At 36.8% G+C, this 22,587-nt stretch overlaps 1 protein-coding gene across 11 annotated transcripts in view; it reads right to left on the bottom strand.

Moving 5' to 3' along the window:
- The window catches only part of TASP1 (taspase 1), a 280,411-nt gene that overhangs the window by 246,372 nt on the left and 11,452 nt on the right, over nt 1-22,587 (bottom strand). For 10 of the 11 annotated variants that reach the window (XR_007150907.1, XR_007150904.1, XR_007150905.1 and 7 more), the window contains exons 3-4: nt 19,794-19,861; nt 15,651-15,719 (exon numbers count right to left, since the gene is read on the bottom strand). Coding sequence is in view for 6 of the 11 variants with exons in the window: in XM_047852763.1 (XP_047708719.1) it covers nt 15,651-15,719; nt 19,794-19,861 (137 nt within the window). In the remaining 5 variants the exon portion in view is untranslated. Of the gene's footprint in view, nt 1-9,902; nt 10,170-15,650; nt 15,720-19,793; nt 19,862-22,587 lie in introns of those variants that run through there. The other variant, XM_047852766.1, reaches the window with a different exon arrangement.

The following is a 22,587-nucleotide window of genomic DNA, read 5'->3' on the forward strand; positions in this document are numbered from 1 at the left end:
TAACCCCTTAAGCTGATACTTATTGATTCTTACAGGTTACCCTTATAGAGAAATACCAGAAAAATGTAATAGAGTATTAAGAATTCAATCTTTTCAGGGCACCTGGGTGGCTAAGTCAGTTAAGCATCCAACTATTGATTTTGGCTCAGGTCATGATCACACAAGGTTTCGTGAGTTCAAGCCCCACAGCAGGCTCTGCGCGCTGACTGTGCTGAGACTGCTTGGGATTCCCTCTCTCTGCCCCCCCCCCCTCTCTCTGCCCCATGCCCACTTACACTCTGACTCTTTCTCAAAATAAATAAGGAAACTTAAAAAAAAAAAAAGAATTCAACTGTTTCACAATTAAAACAAGAGAAATGAAATAAATTCAAGCAATAGCATTTTCAGCTTCTAAAAGATGAAATTTTAAAAGCAAAATATTTTTTCAAGTTTATTTTGAGAAAGAAGGAGTGGGAGAGGGGCAGAGAGAGAGGGAGACACAGAATCCCAAGCAGGCTCCATGCTGTCAGCACAAAGCCCAGTGTGGGGCTCAATCCCACAACTGCGAAATTATGACCCAAGCTGATATCAAGTGTCAGGCACTTAACCAACTGAGCCACCCACGCTCCCCAAAAGCAAAATATTTTTTAAGTTTATTCATGACTTTCAGAGGAGACAAAGTTTTATAAAATAAGATCCCTCTGACTGTGTAACCCAGCAAAGAGAGAGCAGGAAAGTCAAAAATGCAAGTCAGGAGCTACACCCCCATCAGGACATGTAAACCCTTTCCTATTAGTAAAATTTGCAAACACCGAGCCAAGGCAAAGATCTGCAAAGCATTACTCTTTCACTACAAACCACAACCTGTATTACCCATTTAACATCCTTTGCTGAAAGCATAAAATAAGAACTATTTGCAAGGCTATAGAGTATACTGTACCTCTGGGGATCTATTATGAGACCTCTATTATCAGCTCTTACAGATGCAAACAATTTAGCTTTCAAATGTTGTACAAAAACTAGACTGGCACAATATAAAATCATTTTTATATAAAATGATTTATGTTTGTCCAATTTCTAATCTCCCTTTAAGAAGTTAGACATTTACAGGAAATTACTGGTATGTTAGTATTCATACCCTGTTATTCAAGTACAAATCAACAAACACACCATTAGATGAATAAAATACAGTAGAATGAAATTATGTGATAATATGGTTTCTTATTCACATGAAGTATGCTAAGATATCAAAATTATTTTAATCACTACCTTCATTAGCATGCAGGTTAGCTTTATTAATCTAAAGCTGATGAGAAAGGGAAAAAATAAACAGGTTCTGAAACAAACTAACTGTTGAATCTCTTTTAAATAGAGTAATAAAAACAGGATGTACACTCCATGTTGTTATAGCCTTTCTCAAACTAACCCTGATAAAACCTGTGTATACATATCCTACCTGACACTATCCTAAGAATTACAAATTCTCTAGTATTTTATCATCAATCATCATTATTTACAGGATGAATAGAGACCAATGAAAATGTATTTACCAAAAAATCATCTGGGGATATCTTGTTGGTTTGTTTGTTTAGCAGCTAATGAAACTCAAACTCTCAAGAATGGGATTACTGAAGGACTTCCAGTTTAGATACCTCTGTGGTAGCATAGGTTAAGTTTCATTCATTCAACAAATATTTTTTGGACATCTATGTGCCAGGCAAATCTTTTCTGTAAAGAGCCAGATATATTATACAGCTCAGGCTTTGTGGGCCACACAGGCAATTCTACAACTACTCAACTCTGCCTTTCTAGCATGAAAGTAGCCAGAGAAAATACAAAAACAAATAAGCATAGCTTTGTTCCAATAAAACTTCATTTATAAACACTGAAATTTAAATTTCACAACATTTTCTGGTGTCATGAAATATTATTCTTCTCTTGACCTTTTTTTCCAACCATTTAAGAAAGTAAAAACCATATTTAGCTTGCAGACTGTTCAAAACCAAGCAGCAGTCCAGATTTGGCTTTCAGGCCATAGTTTGTAAATCCATAATGTAAACCATGTGGATATAGCAAAACAGAAAAATATCCTTGCCCACATGGAGCCTCCGTTCTAGATAAGAGAGACAGACAATAAAAAAACTAAATAAATTAGATGGCATATTAGATAGCAGTAAATATGATGGAGAAAAATGAAACAGGACAGGAGATAGGGCATGGTCAGAGGGCTATAATGGGGAGACAACACTACAGCGGTAGTTACAATTTATTTTTCAAGTGTTTATTTTGACTTAATTCCAGACTTGCAATAGTAGTACAGTATCTAGAACATATTAAGAACTCCAACTTCCAATTATAACCAAAATATAACCCAATTAAAAAATGGCCAAAGGACTTGAATAGACTCCAATAGGCATTTCTCTGAAGAAGATACACAAGTGGTCAGCAGGCACATGAAAAGATGTTCAACATCAGTAATTATTAAAGAAATAAAAATAATAACCACTATGATGTACCATCTCACACCTATGAGATGGCCATACTCACAAAGACAAAAAATAGCAACTGCTGGCAAGAATGTAGAGAAATTGTAACCCTCATACACTGCTGTTGGTAATATAAAATGGTTCAGCTGCTGTGGAAACAGTTTGATGGTTCCACAAAAAGTTAAACACAAGAGTTAGTATCATCTAGCAATTCGGTACTCAGACAAATGCATGTAACAGGAATGTTCACAGCAACACTCTTCACAAATGGGAAAAAGTAGTAACAACTTAGATCTGCCTGTCAATAGATGAAGGGATAAATAAACTGTGGCATATACATGAACAATGTTGAATTATACTCTACAAAAAAGAAGGAAGTACTAATACATGCTACAATGTGAATGAACCTTAAAAACATTATGTTAAGTGAAAGTCAGACACAAAAGATCACATATTGTATGATTCCATTTATATGAAATATTCAGTACAGGTAAATCCATAGAGACAGAAAGCAGACTGGTGGTTGCCATGGGGTTAGGGGAGGAGGGAATGGAAAGCAACCACTTAATGGTACACGGTTTCTTTCAGGGAGATAAAAATGTTCCAGGAATAAGACAGAGGGTGGCAGTAGCACAATATTACAAATCTTTAAATGCCACTCAATTACTTTAAAATGACTAATTTTGTGTTATGTGAATTTTACCTCAATTAACCAAAAAAAAAAAAAAAAAAAAAAAAAAGCAGACACAAAAGACTTATTTACAGCATGATTCCATTTCAGAACAGGCTTTACCCCAGAGTGACTAGAAGGGGACATAACTGGCCTTCTGGAGGGGTGCAAATGTTTTGTTATCTGGGTGCTGGTTCCACGGGGCTATGTTCACTCTGAAAAATTCAAGGAGCTGTCCCTTATAATAAACGTGTATATTTTTCTATGTGTATATTATACGTCATTAAAATTTTTTGAAACTATAATGTATAATTCTGAAAATAAAAGATTAACTGCAATTTTTTTTTTAACTGTTACCATTGTGGGGTAAAAGACCCAAGGAACCTCTCTGTATTATTTTTTTAAGGTTATTGATTTTTGAGAGAGAGCAAGCAAAAGCATGCAAGAGGGGCAGAGAGAGAGGGAACCAGAGAGAATCCCAAGCAGGCTCTGCACTGTCAGTGCAGAGTCCAATGTAGGATGTGAACCCACGAACTGCAAGATCATGACCCAAGCTGAAATCAAGAGTCAGACACTCAACTGACTGAGCCACCCACGTGCCCCTCTCCATATTATTTGTTACAACTACATGTAAGTCTACAATTATCTCAAAACAAAAAGGTTTTTTTAAAAAGAATCAGAAAACTAAAACTTCCAGATTCCCATCCCCAAAGATTCTGATTTAGGTCCTCTGAGGTGCAGACAGGGAATGTTTTCATTTTTTTGAAAAAGCTACCTCAAGTGATTCTAATCCAGGTGGCCACAACTCACACCTTGAGAAACTCCAACCTAAATGAATTCCAAAATCTGTTTAACTTCACTTTCTCTGTGAACCTCATCTAAAGGAGGCTTTCCCACGCATCTATCAGCAAAAGCATGGAAGAGGTGAGAAGCAAGGAAGCACACGTGAGCTAAGAGAGGCTACAAAAGCTAACCACTTTGGAAGCCAAGACTCAACTTTTACTGCAGAAAAATTAGGTGAACTGGAAGATTAATAAAATGAGAGAATTACTGAAAAGAACATACAAAGCTTTCTGGATAATCATCACAGATGCAGCGACAGGTATTATGTGCAAATCAATGACTTTTCTAAGTATGTTTTCCATTTAGAAGTAGTGGAATCAAGATAAGATAAATGATGTTGGAAGCTAAATGTCCTTTAGGAGGTTAGCAAGAAAAAGTTTGGAAATCAGTGCAATATGCTTGTACTTATGGTCATTTCTGGTACATTCTTCACCACAAAACACTGAAAATAATATTTTACTCCTGAGACAAGAAGTAAATAAAGGAACAATTTAGTTCAAGTTTAGTTGGGCCATACAGTATTTTGATCTGCTTTAGCTCCAGCTCTAAACTCTTTGGAGTGAGATACTTTGGTTCTGGTTCAAACTGCTTTGATGGGAGATTTTTTGAAAAGTCTTTAGTTTGATTTGAAGTTCATTTTCAAAATAATAAGTTAATATTTCAGTCCAATTCCAATTGCAAAAATTCAAAACAAAGCTCATTCCACTTTTACCCTTACTTTTGGTAGAAATCCCTGTTAAGCTATCAATTCATTTTCTAGGCCTTTCCAACAAGACAAAAGTTGGTGTATCTGCCCAAGCCTTATTCTCAGCTTTACCGTGAACTGAAAATACAATCTTAAATCCTATACTTAAAACTGGCAGACTGCAGGCCTGAGAGAATGCATGCTCCATGTAGCCAGGTATCATTTTTTCAATAGAAGCTAGAAATACATATTTTTTAGTCTCCTAATTTTTAAATGTTGGCAACAAATTCCAATTTTTATGAACTAGTCTAACAGCCAATCAACACATATCTATGAACTGTCTCTTCTGCAACCTCTGGCCTAATGGTTAATAAGGTATTAAGCTTCTGTTGCAAAATCTGAGCTTTGCTAAGTCTTCAGTGAAAACTGAATACACGATACAGATTTCAGGCAAAGTAGCTCTTTGACACAAATGCCAGTCCAAACAACAAATCATGATTTCATTCTTATGCTTAGTTGAATATTTAAAATACGGAATATTCTTTCTTCTTGCTGCATAAACAAGAAGAACAAATACAGAAGTAAGCCACTACAAGCACTGTAGTCTAACTACAATGTGTCAACACACTTTACTAGGAAGAGCCAGGTTAGTGTCAAATGCCACATATCTTCTGATTATGACAATTAGAATTTATAATACTATTTTGCTTCTCCAAATAAGTCAGATAAGCTTTCTACCCAGAATCCACAAGAAGAAAGATGAATCATGGTTTCGTCTCAAGATTATGTTGGTCACCATTAGTCTACTTCATATGGAACTTTATTTAATGGTGAACTGACATATCAAAATGATAAAACACGATATTCTTTGGAGCCAGTAGTTTGGAGCAGAAAAACTCAAAAAACAACACACACACACACACACACACACACACACACACACACACACACACAGCTTACATAGCTCCATGGGGTGGGGGCTTCAATATTCAGGTAACATAAAAAAAGACAAAGAGGAAATCAGGTGAAATAATTAAAGGATAGTAAGAACCTATCTATAAATTAGATATCAGATTCCACATTATTTTAGAAAGTTGGCTCTCATCTCAGGGTGAACTGTAATGATTTCAAGATCAAAGCAATAAGCACATGAAACTAAATAAGCATTAAATTTGAAGAAATTATGGCATTCAGATGGACAATATTTACAGGAAGAAAAATTCTTGGGTAAACAAAGAAACAGTAACAAGGTAACCAACTCAGAAATCTGCTCAAGTACCCTGTCCATGAAAATCACAATTAGTTTACCCAGGCCTTGCCCTTCCCCTACCTATCCTCCACAACTTTCCCATTCACCATTTCTCTACACCTCTTTCAGGATACAGGGGATGGGCTTAAAAAGGTATAAATCTACCAATATATACTGCCTGACTTGTCCAGTTTGGGGGTGGGGGGGCACCATGAAAAGATGGTAAAACTACGATAAAACTTTTTTTTAGTACTAGTAATTTTTTTAATCTTTAATGTTTTATTTTTGAGAGAGAGAGAGACAGAGACAGAGAAACAGAACACCAGCAGGGGAGGGGCAGAGACAGAGGGACACACAGAATCCGAAGCAGGATCCCCGCTCTGAGCTGTCAGCACAGAGCCCGATGTGGGGCTCGAACCCATGAGCCTCAAGATCATGACCTGAACCAAAGTCGGATGTTTAACCGACTGAGCCACCTAGGTGCCCCTACTACTAGTAAATTTTATTTAACTGGGTTAACCTTGTTTTGACTGACTGACTGAAGAATGTGGACAATAGAGATCTGCCACAAGGAAATTACAAGATTATGGATTTGTCGTAATGTCTGATACAATATTGACCTAAAAAGGAGAATTTTCACAACTGGAGCTAATTAAAAGGTCCAAGTATTTGTTACCATGAGACTGTAGACAACATGGTTGGAAAGAAGCTAGACAGAACATTCCATTTAATATCCACTTTGCGAGTAGTTGTTAACTCCTTGAAAGACCTTCAGGCCAAGTGATATCAATGTGATAGGAGCATGTTGTGTCTAAAAATATGAGAAACATGCAGCTCCCAACATAGCACAGGGCAATTTACCATTATAAATATTCTTAGTTAATGCTTCTGTATAGAAACCAGTAGATATTTGCAAATTCATTTTCAGGTCACTGAAAACAAAACCCAGAAAACCTTTTTTTTCTTTCATCCATGTGTTGAAAACGAACTTAGAACTATTCTCTAAAATAGGATCATATTTCACTCAAATACTAGCCAATTAAAAACAAGCAAGACCCACTTGACTGATATATACTATTGTTTATGTTAGATTTTTAGCCACTTAACATTACATTAAGAAAGGCTGGAAAGTTTAAGAATTAATGGACTCTAACCAATAAGTTTCAGCAGCAGAGTTAGCCAAAAACATTTTTACTAGGCCCAAATGAGGTATCTTTCATTCATTAATACAGAACCACAGGGCATACTTAGACATCAGAGGCTCAATGATCTAAAAAGAGTTCCTAGGGAAACAAAAAACTTTCCATTTTCATTCTGTAACTGCTCCTTAATGACAGAAAGTATTCTTTCTTTTTTTGGCATTCTCTTTTCTCTCTACCTCAGGACATATTTACAGATGCACTGGCTGCTTTACAGACATGCTAAAAGTTCTTGCTGTGGTTGATCAAAGTTGGAATGCCTGAGGAAATTACTCAACTTAGACAGCCCGGAATTATATCTAGCCAAATAGTTACAGTGCTCTACTTTTAACATGTGTTAAAGTAATATTTTAGCTATCCTGGATGTAAGTTGAGAGAACATTTGTTTGCATCACACTCTGTGAACATTTGAGTCAAATATAGTATGTTGAATACCCAGTTTTAGCATCTGTGACAGTTCATTTTTTTAACTATTCAATAACACAAAAGACAACATATTTTATGTTGGGAGAAAAAAAACCTTCACACACAACAGCATATGTATTAGGTACTAAGACTTCTTATGATCGTCTTGAAATATCCAAACTCTTCTGGAAATGTCAGAATAAATGCAACAAATGTTTGATACTTGTTCATTAGAGCATTTGTTGATCTGGCATACAGTATTCTGTCAAAAAATAGGACCATATTTTTCCCTAATTTATTACAAAAAACGTTTTAATAAAAAGCACTGCAGATCTTTATGAATCTCCTTTCTATTATTAATCTGACTAATTTGCAAATAAACATATATCATAATTAATTAAGTAGAAAAAGGACATCACAGCAATTTACTTTCATGGTTTTTTTTTTTAATTGAAGGCCACAGAATTGCAGTACAAAGAGTTACTTGTCAAACACAACACAGATCTCTAAAATAAAATATTGGCTCCAATATACTTGCACATCTGAAATAGTTTTAAACTTTGTTTTAGTTGGATTCTTTACAATGTCCAGGAAGAGGTTAGCACACACAGTACCTGAAATTGTCCTTTCCACAAGAGGTACAATAGAAAAGACAAATGTAGCTGTTTCTCTAGTAGAGCTAAATTTGGCATCCACATACACTTCCTTTCAAAAGGTTATAAATAATTATACCTTTTAACCATGTTGACAATAATATGGAAGTATCACTCAAAAAGAATCTAACAGACCATGGAATTACAGTAACTTAAACCATCCTTCTATCAAATGCGAGGTGAGGACATGGTAAGAATTGGAAGGGAGAAAGAAGTATTACTAACTTAATAAGTAGTAACTTATAATGCTTCTTTTTATTACAAAGACTTCCAGGACACTAGAAAATGTTAACATCTGCATGTACTCCAAGAGAAGAAAACATAAATAAATGCCTCACCCTGAATCTTCTAAGAAGCCTAACAAGTGTTAACAGCGTTGATGTCCTATGTTATAGTATAAGCATGTCATGAACTGCCAGGAAATGTGTGTACCATGAAGGAGGTTAGACCCTGAGTGAGAATGACTACCAGTAAAAACTCCCTGGCAGTGGTAATGACCAAAGAACTTTCATCAACTGGAATGCCTAGAATTCAATTTTAAGCTGTTTGCTCTGCTAGAGTGAGATGCAATCCTGCATCATTCTAGCATTTAGGTAAAGCCTACTATACACATAAAAACTAGACAGACAGAAAATGAATCAAAGAGAATTGAAGCAATATTTTGTTCTACTTTGGAGCAGGAGTTAGGATGTTATCTTGATTGGATTCCTAAAAATCATGTAACTTAAGTTTCTTCCTCATTCCTTTCCAGATTCTAAATAAAAGCCAGGTCTGAGAAAATGGGCAAAAATTTAAAATCAAAGGGCAGTCTTACAGATTGACCTGCATGATATCAGCCCATGATTTTGCTGAACACAGAAAAAGCTTCTTAGCCCAGAAATTACAAAAAAATAAAAAAATTTTTTAAATAAAACAAAAAAATACAGTAGATATTCAATTATAAAACTGATGCCCCAAATGCACAAGCACATGCACACACACACACACACACACACACACACACACACACACAAAATGATTCAATAATCACTATACTATAAATCTAAGGGCCAATGAATCTGATAACTCTATTAATACAGGACAAGAAGATATTTTACACTCAATTCATAAGTCTAAATTGCTTTCACACGGCCAAAATACAGATTACCACCAATTCCACCATTCCACCAAATGTGGCTTTAATATATAAAAGTAGTGTAGTATGTTCGGAGAAGAACAATTCCAAGAGCAAAATGAAGGTTCATTTATACAGCTACATGCTCCTCGGGAACTGCTAAGTCTGGTCTTGGACCGTATCTTCTACTAGATTTAGCCAATATGAATACATCTGATAAGGTCCACACAACTCATCAAGAAATGGCTAGAAAAAAAGTGAAAAATGTTTCATGTTCCCATCAGTACAAAGAAAAACATAACAAGCTCTGTACTTCAGTGTTCTGACTTCATCAAAAACTAATACATGGTTTTGATGCAGTGCAAAATTAATTTAGAATGTAATAAGTGACTCAGTCTTCTTATTGTTCTAAAAAAATTTAAAGGAAAAAAATCACTGCTTGTCCATTAAGCAGGTACTTTGTGCTAGAGAGCACATTTAATTTCTAGGGTCTTACAAAAAGAACAGATAGATGTACCTATTGTGTAAACACAAACAGTAAGTTACAAGTTGCCCCTTAGTATTAAAGGCAAGAATCAGCATCAGTACTCAAAAGTGTTTTAAAAAGAGCGTAACTTACTTTTACTGTCCCAGGCTAACTGGGCTCTGTCTGGTGCTTCTTTGTCTGCACATGGCCACCCACAGCCTGTCTTCTAATTAAATCAATGCTCTAGCAGCAGAACAAGCAAACAAGTTGCCTCCCATCTGCGTACAGCTCCTCAGGACACATTTCCCTTGGTCAGAAGGTGGAAATTCTTGGGAGAGGTGATTTTCTCTGCCTCTTCACAAGAAGAACATGGACACTTGGCTGGATGCAACTCCATGAAGTGTAACTGTGTATGTACACCTCAAAAAATAAAACAAAAAAAAATGCAGAGAAACATAAAGACTCTATAAACAGCTGGAATACACAGAAATACTGAAGCACCACTGGAAATAATGCTAAACAGAAAGGCAAATGGGGTAGTTGACTGAAATAATCAATGATACTAAGTTGGAAAAAAAAAAGGAAAAAGAGCATCTAAAGTCAAAACTCAAATTTTATGCAATGAAAACGGGTTAAGTACTACAAAGGAAAAGAAGTAAAACTCTGCTTCAAGGGGTGCCTAGGTGGCTCAGTCGGTTAAGCATCTGACTCTTGATTTCTGCTCAGGTCGTGGTTTCCTGGGTGCAAGTCCCGCATCAGGCTCTGGGCTGACAACGCAGAGTTTGCTTGGGATTCTCTTTCTTCCTCTCTCTCTGCCTCTCCACCCCCCCCCCCAACCTCAAAAATAAACACTTTAAAAATGAAAAAAAACTCCTTGCTTCAAATATATAAACACAGATCCTCCCCATATTATAGAGAATAAAAGATATTTTCAATTGAAGAGAAAAATGAGACTTTCAAGAGTGTTAGGTCTAAAATTGGACTCATCAGTCACATTATGGTTAATGGACACTTGTGTATCTGTGAGCTAAATGTATCAAACTGTCTTTCCAATGTGTTCAGCGCAGCCCCTTGGGGGAGAGGAGGGGCGGAGGAAGCAAGGAACCACTGAAATACTCAGCTACCCTCTGCTTATGAAAAGATGATTTCTGCAAAACAGAAAATGTTCAGAAAATTGGAGATGCTTATTTATTTGCATATTTTTCTAACCTCCCAAATAAACAGAAATGCCTATAAAGCAAACCCGTATTTATTTGCAACAACAACAACAAAAAACAAACACTGAAGTTGGGTAGGGGGCAAGATGTGGTTAAGTGTCTACTCACAAAAACACCACAAGCAAACTTGCAAACAGGTTTGTTGAGAGAAAGTGAGGTATATCAGCCCTTCCCATATGTTTCCTTCCATCTTAGATATACCCATATGCCATGAGCAATCCATACCATCTCCATGACCACTAAGCATTTCAAGGACAGGCAAGCCTTAGGTGCTCTCTGTCCCAGTGGCATATAGACAATTCCAGCCCAAGAGAAGGGGGTGTGGCTTAATCCTGCAGCTGCCCAGAGGCCTGGACCAGGGTACCAACAACAGACTAGTACACAATGATGACCTTCTGGAGATCCCTGCTTTAAAGAAATGCATGCAGAGCTGGCTCTGGGTATAAGAGGATGTAGAGACAGATAAATGTGTAACAATATTATATGTAATAATATAAGTATATAATAATGTAAATACTTTTTTCTCTCTCACACCCCAAACTATCAGCCATCTGGATAAGAAGTTACTTCTTAAAGAACTTTCCTAGAGTTTATAAGCAAGCATTATATTGGATTATATAGAGACCAAAGACACTAGACTGTTTGAGGCAGACAGATATGAAAATATGTGCCCAATATAATGTGCTCTTTAAATGCTAAAACATTTGAACAATAAACTAGCTTCAACCATGAACTACCATCTCCTCTGACCACAGGGAGCCTTAAAGGATGAATCAAATCAAGTCAATGAAAGAACTGCAGGGTCCACTTAGAATAACATAAACTCAACAAAACATTTTCAACAAAGGAGCCTGTGCAAGTTGCCTTTCACTATATGAAATGTGAAAGCTATATCTACCACTATGTTTAATGCACAATATTCTACCTACTAAAATAACCAGTTTTCAAAATGAATTGGCCAAAATCTCTCAAAGTCTACACCAAGATATTCAAACTCTCAGCCAGATTCATCAATAACCTCTCCAAAGTCTGTCATTCCCATATCACCTATAATTCCTTATTAGAAATTTTAAAGCTGGGTCTTAATACTTTTATAGAAAAACATCAATGTGCAAAGAGAGTTTCAGCAAGTATTTTATGAGTAGTGTGTTTTCCATCAGAATCCATGATACACTTTCTACTTTAGCAGCTGCATCATGACTCATCCAGATCTAAAGCCAATTTCCTCAAAGAAGAAATTCGCATTAGAAGCTATACCATGTGAAATGTGCCAATTACGGTCTAGAATTTACAATCCACTGCCACTACCTGAACTAAAACTATTCCCGAAGCGGCCATAAAAACAACTGTCTTCCAGATGCATAGCCCCAGATAGGAAGATCAAGATGCTTCATGATACCTGTCTTCTCTACTATGAGTGACATCAGAAATGTACTATCCAATAAATAGAAGTCACTTTCCCATCAGTTATAAAGATAATCTCAAAAAGCTATAAATAGCTAAATGAAACAATAGAACCAAATAAATTTAACAATAAATTAAAATATGATCTATAAACTGACATTTCCATTTCCTCCCTCACATTTTGAAGATAAACAAAATACACTTTGGTATCATATCATTTTCATTCCCAAACTGCAGAACACCTCTCAAACGGGACTGGCCACCTTCCCTCCCAAAACCCTGAGGAGAGAAGCTGGTCAGTTAAAGGCAGAAACTTATGCACTCACCTCCTCCCTTATTTAAATGATGGGAACACCCCTCTAGTGTCCAGAAGTGGTTGTCTTAGGATGACTCCACTTGTCTGTAGTGGTAGATGAGGAAAATGAAACTACACAAGGTAACCAGTTTCCAAAAAAAGCTCAAAATGATGAGTCTGGGTGGCCTGCATTAAGTGTGTATGTGTCTCTAGGTATAAACTTCTTTTATCTTGTCTCTTCCTCCCCTATGGCATGGAGTTGAGATCATTATACTTTTGACTATTTGGGTAACTGCAATTCTCATATTTTTTTTTTTAAATACAAGGCCAGATATCCCTTCTAGCCAGTAAGGACCATGAAACTACTTCAGTCATTTCAGTCCACAGTGTTCAAGGAATTCAAACCGATTTCAGTATCTGCCTAAGTAGTAAAGTAACAGACAGGTTTTTAAGAGGGGGCCCTTTTTTTACTCAAAAAGTACATCCCAAAGTCAAAAAGCAAAGGTATGGCTTTGGTAATCAGGACAAGACTTAGTTTTACCAAATAGATTGATTAAATTAAAGATAAGCAGTTACTCTCAAAGTAAACATAACACATTATAAATCAGATTCTCTGGGACTTTTCAGTAAGCTGAAAGGACTCAAAATTGCTATGTATATCTTTCTAAGTATAGAAAATATTAGAATCTGATTTTCTTGTAGCTTTCCATTGACCCAAACTATTATAATACTCCTTCAACTGAACTCTACTTGAAAACCTCACCTTGTTTAAAGGTGGTGAATCAAAGTGGCTGAAACTGCAGGGGGCAGTATAAGCACAACTTCCAATATAATTCTTAAGATTTAAGAATATTCTTCCAGCTAGCCTTAGCCTTTAAACTATTAACATATTTCAAAGACTCCACATAAAAATGATTTTTTAAAGATAATTAATTGAAATTCTTCTCCAGATTTAACAATGGGGGTTAGGGGGAGGAGTACACTACACTCACTCAGGTCAGTATTCATCCATATAACATAGTCCAGTCAAAAATAGAACAAGTTTGTTTAAAAAAGAACTTCTTATCCACACTCTTAAAAAACAGAGGTCATCATTTAAAACTATAAAGCTCACTTACTCATGAGCTACTTACTATTTCAGAATGTATCTTCAAAATCACTTTTAAGCATAAATAAGTAAACTCTTAAAGTATGACTGATTCATCACTGGAGAAAAATGTAATAAAATATTCAACATGATATAAGTATAACTTGAGAAAATTAAAGTTATTTTAAGATGAAGAGAAAAGAAAAACTTAATTTTGCTCAATTTTGTATTTATAGTTGCCATTACAGTATATCCCCCAGCTACTCATTAGCCTTCTTTTTCTTTCCCTGGACCCACACTGACTCCATGCACAGATTATCTCAGGACATTGTCTTATGCACAAAGGACGGTAATTTGCAATTAACAATTGAATTAAGATAGATGATGCTTTCCTTGTGTGTGTGTGTTTTGAGTAAAGGTAAGATCTGGTAGTTAGTATATCAATCTTCTTTCTTGAAGCACTTTTCTCCTTTCCTCCATGATAATTAACCTTTTCTTGACATTGTAAATATGTGTCATTGACAGTTACCATAAATATTCACCTCATATATATCATTTCCAAAGCACTTCATAATAGCAATAATTACTAACTTTTAAGGGGTGCTTACTATGTGCCATACAATGACCTAAGTGGTTGTCACACGTTAATTCGGTTAATCTTCAGAACTCTATGAAACAGAAATTACCCCCATATTATAAATGAGAAACTGAGTCAAGGAGAATCTGTGAGGTGCCCAGGGCTAATGACTGGTAGATCTGGTATAAGATGCATCAGTCACAAGAGGAGGGAACAACATACCCCAAGTTAGATGTCTCTCTCAGGGACCACACTACAATAGAACTTGTACCCATCATAGATGTTCACCTTCTCTGAATACACTTGGGCCAATCTGAAGGCATTAATAGGATAGATTAAAATCTACAAAGAGTGATCAAAAGTGTAGCTCTACAACTAAGCAGGGGAATAAACAGAAAACAGGGCTAAGACTTCTGATAAACTCCTGGACAATTTTCGTAGGGAAAAGCAAGGCCTGGCATGACTGGGTAGGTGCTCTGAAATGAGGGTGTAAACAAAAGAGCCACAATCCAGTCAACTTGGGAAGACCTACTCCATTCACCTCCTACCTCAAACTCATCACTGTTTTATCTTCATATCTTATTTGATTTCCCAAGTAGTGTTCTCAACCAGAAAACTATTGACTCACTATAATCCTCTAAATAGACTGATACAAATCTATCTTCTAAAAGTTTTATCAACAAAAGTCAGTCTTCTGAAGGCCTCAATATCTCCAGGACAAATTCATCCTCAAAGTTCCAGATTATAAGAACAAGGAAACACTCATAGATTGCAACAAATTATAGCAAACTTGAGAGCCTCCCCACTGAATTCCTCAATGTCTTCAGTTAACCAGAGACCAACTTAACAATCACACTGTACAAGTCACACTTCACAGAGCATAGCTTCAGGATATAGATCTGTCAGGCTTATGAGGAAACTTCCCTTCCACTTTAGATACTTCTAGACAGCTGACATTTTTTCTTCTCTAATATATTACTTTTGGGGAAGAGGAGTTAACTTCAGGAATTTTCCTACTGAACATATTAAGAAAATTTAAGTACCCAAACACCAGTAACTTTAGCATTCATGAATCTCACAGAAAGGTGCGGAGCGGGGAGGGGGGAGGCAGGGTTGATTTAACCAACTTTTATGTTACTAAGAGAAGTCCCCAAAGAAAATAACCTAGCAATATCACAGGGCTCTTCATAACTTTGTTAATACAGTTGGGAAACACTGGTCATATAATTGATGGTTAACTAACTCAATACTTTTATGTCATTTAAGAATAATGAACATAAACTCATAAATATTTTCAATAAAACATAGAGAAAAGAAATACCTCGAGTTCCACCAGAGCTGCGGTCACTGCATCTGTAGCAAGAGCACCAGCCTGTAGCTTTTCAATTGCCTATGAAACCAAGGGGAGAGATTATTCATTGTAAAACCACAACTTCCCAAATAGGCCCAGAAACTTTCCAAGGCCATAAAGAAGTATAGGAGACATTTAAAGTTAATAAAAATTGATCACTAGTCCCATTCCGTACCTCAAGACATAAACCACTTAGATTTAAAACAAGCAAGTGTTTATATTTAGTATAATTTATGATATAGCTCACTGATAATTCAAATTAAGACAATGAATACAATCTAGCCACTAAATGAAAAGTGCAGGCAATTTAATAAGTGGAAGGGCTTCAATCATCACAGGGCAATTCAAAATAGCCATAGATATTATCAAATTCAGTTTCGTTTAAATATCCTGATAATTCAAAGGAGGGCACTTGTGATGAGCACCGGGTGTTGTTTTTTTTTTTTTTTTCCTGAAATTTATTGACAAATTGGTTTCCATACAACACCCAGTGCTCATCCCAAAAGGTGCCCTCCTCAATACCCATCACCCACCCTCTCCTCCCTCCCAACCCCCATCAACCCTCAGTTTGTTCTCAGTTTTTAACAGTCTCTTGTGCTTTGGCTCTCTCCCATTCTAACCTCTTTTTTTTTTTTTCTCCTTCCCCTCCCCCATGAGTTTCTGTTAAGTTTCTCAGGATCCACATAAGAGTGAAAACATATGGTATCTGTCTTTCTCTGTATGGCTTATTTCACTTAGCATCACACTCTCCAGTTCCATCCACGTTGCTACAAAAGGCCATATTTCATTTTTTCTCATTGCCACGTAATATTCCATTGTGTATATAAACCACAATTTCTTTATCCATTCATCAGTTGATGGACATTTAGGCTCTTTCCATCATTTGGCTATTGTTGAGAGTGCTGCTATGAACATTGGGGTACAAGTGGCCCTATGCATCAGTGCTCCTGTATCCCTTGGATAAATTCCTAGCAGTGCTATTGCTGGGTCATAGGGTAGGTCTATTTTTAATTTTCTGAGGAACCTCCACACTGCTTTCCAGAGCGGCTGCACCAATTTGCATTCCCACCAACAGTGCAAGAGGGTTCCCGTTTCTCCACATCCTCTCCAGCATCTATAGTCTCCTGATTTGTTCATTTTGGCCACTCTGACTGGCGTGAGGTGATACCTGAGTGTGGTTTTGATTTGTATTTCCCTGATAAGGAGCGACGCTGAACATCTTTTCATGTGCCTGTTGGCCATCCGGATGTCTTCTTTAGAGAAGTGTCTATTCATGTTTTCTGCCCATTTCTTCACTGGGTTATTTGTTTTTTGGGTGTGGAGTTTGGTGAGCTCTTTATAGATTTTGGATACTAGCCCTTTGTCCGATAGGTCATTTGCGAATATCTTTTCCCATTCCGTTGGTTGCCTTTTAGTTTTGTTGGTTGTTTCCTTGGCTGTGCAGAAGCTTTTGATCTTCATAAGGTCCCAGTAATTCACTTTTGCTTTTAATTCCCTTGCCTTTGGGGATGTGTCCAGTAAGAGATTGCTACGGCTGAGGTCAGAGAGGTCTTTTCCTGCTTTCTCCTCTAAGGTTTTGATGGTTTCCTGTCTCACATTTAGGTCCTTTATCCATTTTGAGTTTATTTTTGTGAATGGTGTGAGAAAGTGGTCTAGTTTCAACCTTCTGCATGTTGCTGTCCAGTTCTCCCAGCACCATTTGTTAAAGAGGCTGTCTTTTTTCCATTGGATGTTCTTTCCTGCTTTGTCAAAGATGAGTTGGCCATACGTTTGTGGGTCTAGTTCTGGGGTTTCTATTCTATTCCATTGGTCTATGTGTCTGTTTTGGTGCCAATACCATGCTGTCTTGATGATGACAGCTTTGTAGTAGAGGCTGAAGTCTGGGATTGTGATGCCTCCTGCTTTGGTCTTCTTCTTCAAAATTCCTTTGGCTATTCGGGGCCTTTTGTGGTTCCATATGAATTTTAGGATTGCTTGTTCTAGTTTCGAGAAGAATGCTGGTGCAATTTTGATTGGGATTGCATTGAATGTGTAGATAGCTTTGGGTAGTATTGACATTTTGACAATATTTATTTTTCCAATCCATGAGCAGGGAATGTCTTTCCATTTCTTTAAATCTTCTTCAATTTCCTTCATAAGCTTTCTATAGTTTTCAGCATACAGATCCTTTACATCTTTGGTTAGATTTATTCCTAGGTATTTTATGCTTCTTGGGAGCACCGGGTGTTCTATGTAAGTGATGAATAACTAAATTCTACACCTGAAACTGATATTACACTGTATGCTAACTAACTGGAATTTACATAAAAATTTGGAGAAAGACAAAAATAAATACATAAATACCCTGATAATTTATACTTCATATTCATAATTGAATCTCAGACTTAGCTAGTAACATCTTTTCCCACTGTCTTCCTCTCCACATCCCTAACTAAAAAGCAGTGACTCTCAGTCACACAAACATTTAGATGGACATATATATGTGACAAAAGCATTTTTGGTACTATAGTAGTTCCCCCTTATCCTCAATTTCAGTTACCCCCAGTCAAATGCAGTCTAGAAGATAATCCTCCTTCTAACATATCATCAAAAGGTTAACAGTAGCCTAGCGCTTACATCATCATGCTTACATTATACACCTCACTTCATCCCATCATGTAGGCATTTTATCATCTCACATCATTACAACAAGGGGTAAGTACAGTACAATATGATATTTTGACAGAGAAAGACCACATTCACATAACTTTTATATACACACAGTATAACTGTTCTATTTTATTATTATTGTTGTTAATCTCTTATTGTGCCTAATTTGTAAAGTAAACTTTCTCATACGTATGTATATATAGGGAAAAACAAGTACATATAGGGTTTGGTACTATCTGCAGTTCCAGGCATCCACTGGGGGTCTTGGAACATATCCCCCATAGATAAGGGCAGACCACTGTACAAAATATTGAGATAAACAAATAATGTTCTTTTGTAATATGAATTATACAGAGTAACAGTCTATAAAATCACCTTATTTTTTAAGTATAAAGGGGAGAGAGAGAAGGAAAACTGATTTCTAAATGAACAATTAAAGTTCCAATTTAGTCAACAAAAGAGAATGCTCAAAAATTAAGAGCTGTATTCCTCATTAAGCTTTTAATAAGTTCATTCATTGTATAGATTGAGAAGGCTGATTATACATTCAAAATGTATTAGGATTCTAGGACTATAGTGATATAAAACATTTCAGACAATAAAAACTTTCAAAATTAAAAAATAAGAAAAAATATGAAATAGTTTAGAGAACTTCTAGCTTCATTATAAATTTAAAAAACGATAAAATCCCTATAACAAAATTTTCTTACTTATGCGATTTCATTAATGACTCATAATCTTTCTTTTCAATGGTATTTAAATATAAACGAAAAGAGCAGGGAGAGACCCAAATTTACTCGATATATAATATCCATTAACATTGTATTTGCATAAAAAGTAATGGATGCTTTGCCAGTAAGAGTATACAGTCAAGATCAAAATAAAAACAAACAATATTACTTCTGAGTCCATTCCTGCATCCAAATTAAGTATTCAACAATTTAGCAAAACCTCAAAAACCAAAGAGGAAAAAAAGCACAACCGAGAACAAGGGCAAAGCTAAACTCAGGAATGACAATGAATTTGCTATGATACAAACTACATAATGAAAAACAGAAGGAAAAAGTACAGGATAATCTCCCTAAGAAAGTACCCATTTTAATTTTTTATTACTTATTTTCTTCTCTTCATTGAAAGATACACTGGCTGCCTTTGAAATGTTTTCCCTACTCCTTCAATGGAGCTCAATGCCTTTGCAAAGATTAAAAGATATATGATTATGCGCCCACATTTCCAAAAATACAGACTTTAATCTGGGAAAGGGAGGGAAAGATCTAAGCATCATTTGGAGAATAAAAAACACAAACAAAACAAAACAAAAGACCCTGCAAATATGAGCAAAATAATTTCATGGCCCAAACTAAAGACTCTCTTCTAAGTCAAACCTTAAAATTTTGAATTTCAAGGTAAAGCTGCTTGCTGGTCAAAACTGAAATGTTTCCATCATACACACTCTGTTCATACCTTCTGACAAGCTCGTTTGCATACATGTTTATATTCCTTGGCTTTGGACTCAGAATGATAACCCGCACCTGTAGTGGAAAAAAACAACCGATTGCTAGTCATCATTAAAATATCAGAGATTTTGCTTATATCATATAAATAGTTCATACAAACTAATACTCCCTTGGTGACAATAAAAGTATTATTCTACATGTATGGAGTTTTCAAAATCTAATCGCCTCCTTCTCTACCATACCCTTTTTAATGCCATGCCTTACCTTCTTTTTCAAAGGCTATTTTCCTGACAGAGGCACTAAAAATAGCTCATATCCCCAAAGGGACTCCACCAAGATCATCTCCTTTCAAAAACCTCTCTCCAAAGTCAGGTTTTTTTTTTTTTTTTGGTCTGGAGTTGATAACCCAGGAGGTGTCAGGGACAGAGTCCCTTCACTTTCCTTTCTGTTGACCTTTAGAAAGCCCCTGCCATTTGGCAAATAACTGCTCAGAATCCTGAATCCTTAAAAATAACCAGAAAACTAGGTAGTTTCTACATAACATTTGAAGTTATTTCCCACAACCACCAAAATACCATCACTGCTATCCAAACTTTTTACACCCTCTCACTGCTGGACTGTAGCTCAGGGTGTCTCTGAAACCTCAGTGACGGCACATTCATGTATGTCTATAAGAAATCCTGGTGTCCCTGTCTCTTAAACACCCAGCAACCTACTCAAGAGAATGGCTCTGAAATCTGTTGCCCTAAGAGGGTGAATACTTGCTTAGTTAGGGATTTGAGAATAATATAAATAAGAAAGAGGGGCGCCTGGGTGGCGCAGTCGGTTAAGCGTCCGACTTCAGCCAGGTCACGATCTTGCGGTCCGTGAGTTCGAGCCCCGCGTCAGGCTCTGGGCTGATGGCTCAGAGCCTGGAGCCTGTTTCCGATTCTGTGTCTCCCTCTCTCTCTGCCCCTCACCCGTTCATGCTCTGTCTCTCTCTGTCCCAAAAATAAATAAACGTTGAAAAAAAAAAAAAAAAAAAGAAAGAAACCAAGACAAGGGCCCTGAAACTCTCTTGATGATTAGGCTTCTAAACAAAGTTCTTTAACAGAGAACTCTGAATCACTTCCCCCAACTCCCCTGAACCAAGGCCCTACAGGGGTCCAACATAAAGAAGGTTAAGAACTGCATTTCTAAGCCTCAGGGCTGTTCATGTAGGCCTACAGACTCTAACACAAACCTAACCCACCTTTCCTCAAGTCAGAGAAAAAACTAGCCCATGAAGCTATCAATCAGAGACCCAGGAGAGCAGAAAAGATGCAAAACCAACAGGAATCCATACACCCAAATTCTAATCCTATTTCTCAAGAGAACTGCGAAACTTCATGCAGCCTATGCCAATATTTAACAGGCCTCTTTTCATGCTTCTCTAACAGGTCTGTCGCCTTAGATCTAGGGGCCTCAATCTTTCAGCAGTATTTCCCAAATCATGGGACACTATTGCTAAATAAATAACTTTAGTGTATGGATGACAGTTTTTTGTTTTTTTTTTTTTTAATTTTTTTTTTTTCAACGTTTATTTATTTTTGGGACAGAGAGAGACAGAGCATGAACGGGGGAGGAGCAGAGAGAGAGGGAGACACAGAATGGGAAACAGGCTCCAGGCTCTGAGCCATCAGCCCAGAGCCTGACGCGGGGCTCGAACTCACGGACCGCGAGATCGTGACCTGGCTGAAGTCGGACGCTTAACCGACTGCGCCACCCAGGCGCCTCTGGATGACAGTTTTAATAGGATTAACATACAACTCCCCTTTGAATAAGGGAAAAGTCTCAGCATGGCCACAATACATCTTTAATATCTGGTTAACATTTGCTAATTTCTCTATTTAACAAAGGAAAGGTAGGCTCAGGATCTAAGCCACAGACATGCAACAGGATTTAGCTAAAATTTAATTACACTGGTTTGGTTATTTACACTGTAAATTACACTGTATTTAAAGTTATTTTTGCGGCACCTGGATGGCTCAGTTGGTTGAGCGTCCAACTTTGGCTCAGGTCATGATCTCGCGGTCTGTGAGCTCAAGCCCGGCGTCAGGCTCTGTGCTGACAGCTCAGAGCCTGGAGCCTGTTTCAGATTCTGTGTCTCCCTCTCTCTCTGCCCCTCCCCAGCTCATGCTCTGTCTCTATCTCAAAAATAAATAAACCTTAAAAAAAATTTTTTTAAGTTATTTTCTCCTCATGCAAGTGATACTGACATTTCATTTGAGTAAAGATAAGTTTCAACTTTAAAGTTTTAAGGTAAAAAGTGTTCAGCCTTTTGATATTAGGTAAACAGTATAGGTAGTATACAGACTAGGAAAAATCAAGAACCTAAGACTCAAATGACTAAAATTTGGGCAAGTCTCCTCTAGTGGGGGGGAAAAAAGCTTTAAGATCTCTACAATGGATAAGGAATTGAAATTTCGTCCCTTAAATGTGCAAAATATATATTTCTCCATGATCAGTCTATCTGACCTTCTAATGGTTTAGAAAAAGAGTCACTCTAATCCACATAATTTCCGCCTATTACTGCTGGCCCCAACACCAACTTATCTAAGATATCTAAGAGCCATTCCCATCCAGTGAGTAAAAGAAGAGGGACATTACCATGACAGTCATAAAAAGCAATGCTTTCCAACTAATCAAAAGCTCTATGTTGTTGCTTGTCAAAAATTTTAAACCTTTCTTGTATGTTTGTCACATACTCATTCTAAATAAAATAACACTGGGTACTACAAAAGGTGCACCATCAACATTACAGTAGGAAGAGCCCCGGACTA

Source organism: Prionailurus viverrinus, chromosome A3 (genome assembly GCF_022837055.1).
Source record: "Prionailurus viverrinus isolate Anna chromosome A3, UM_Priviv_1.0, whole genome shotgun sequence".
NCBI lineage: Eukaryota > Metazoa > Chordata > Mammalia > Carnivora > Felidae > Prionailurus > Prionailurus viverrinus.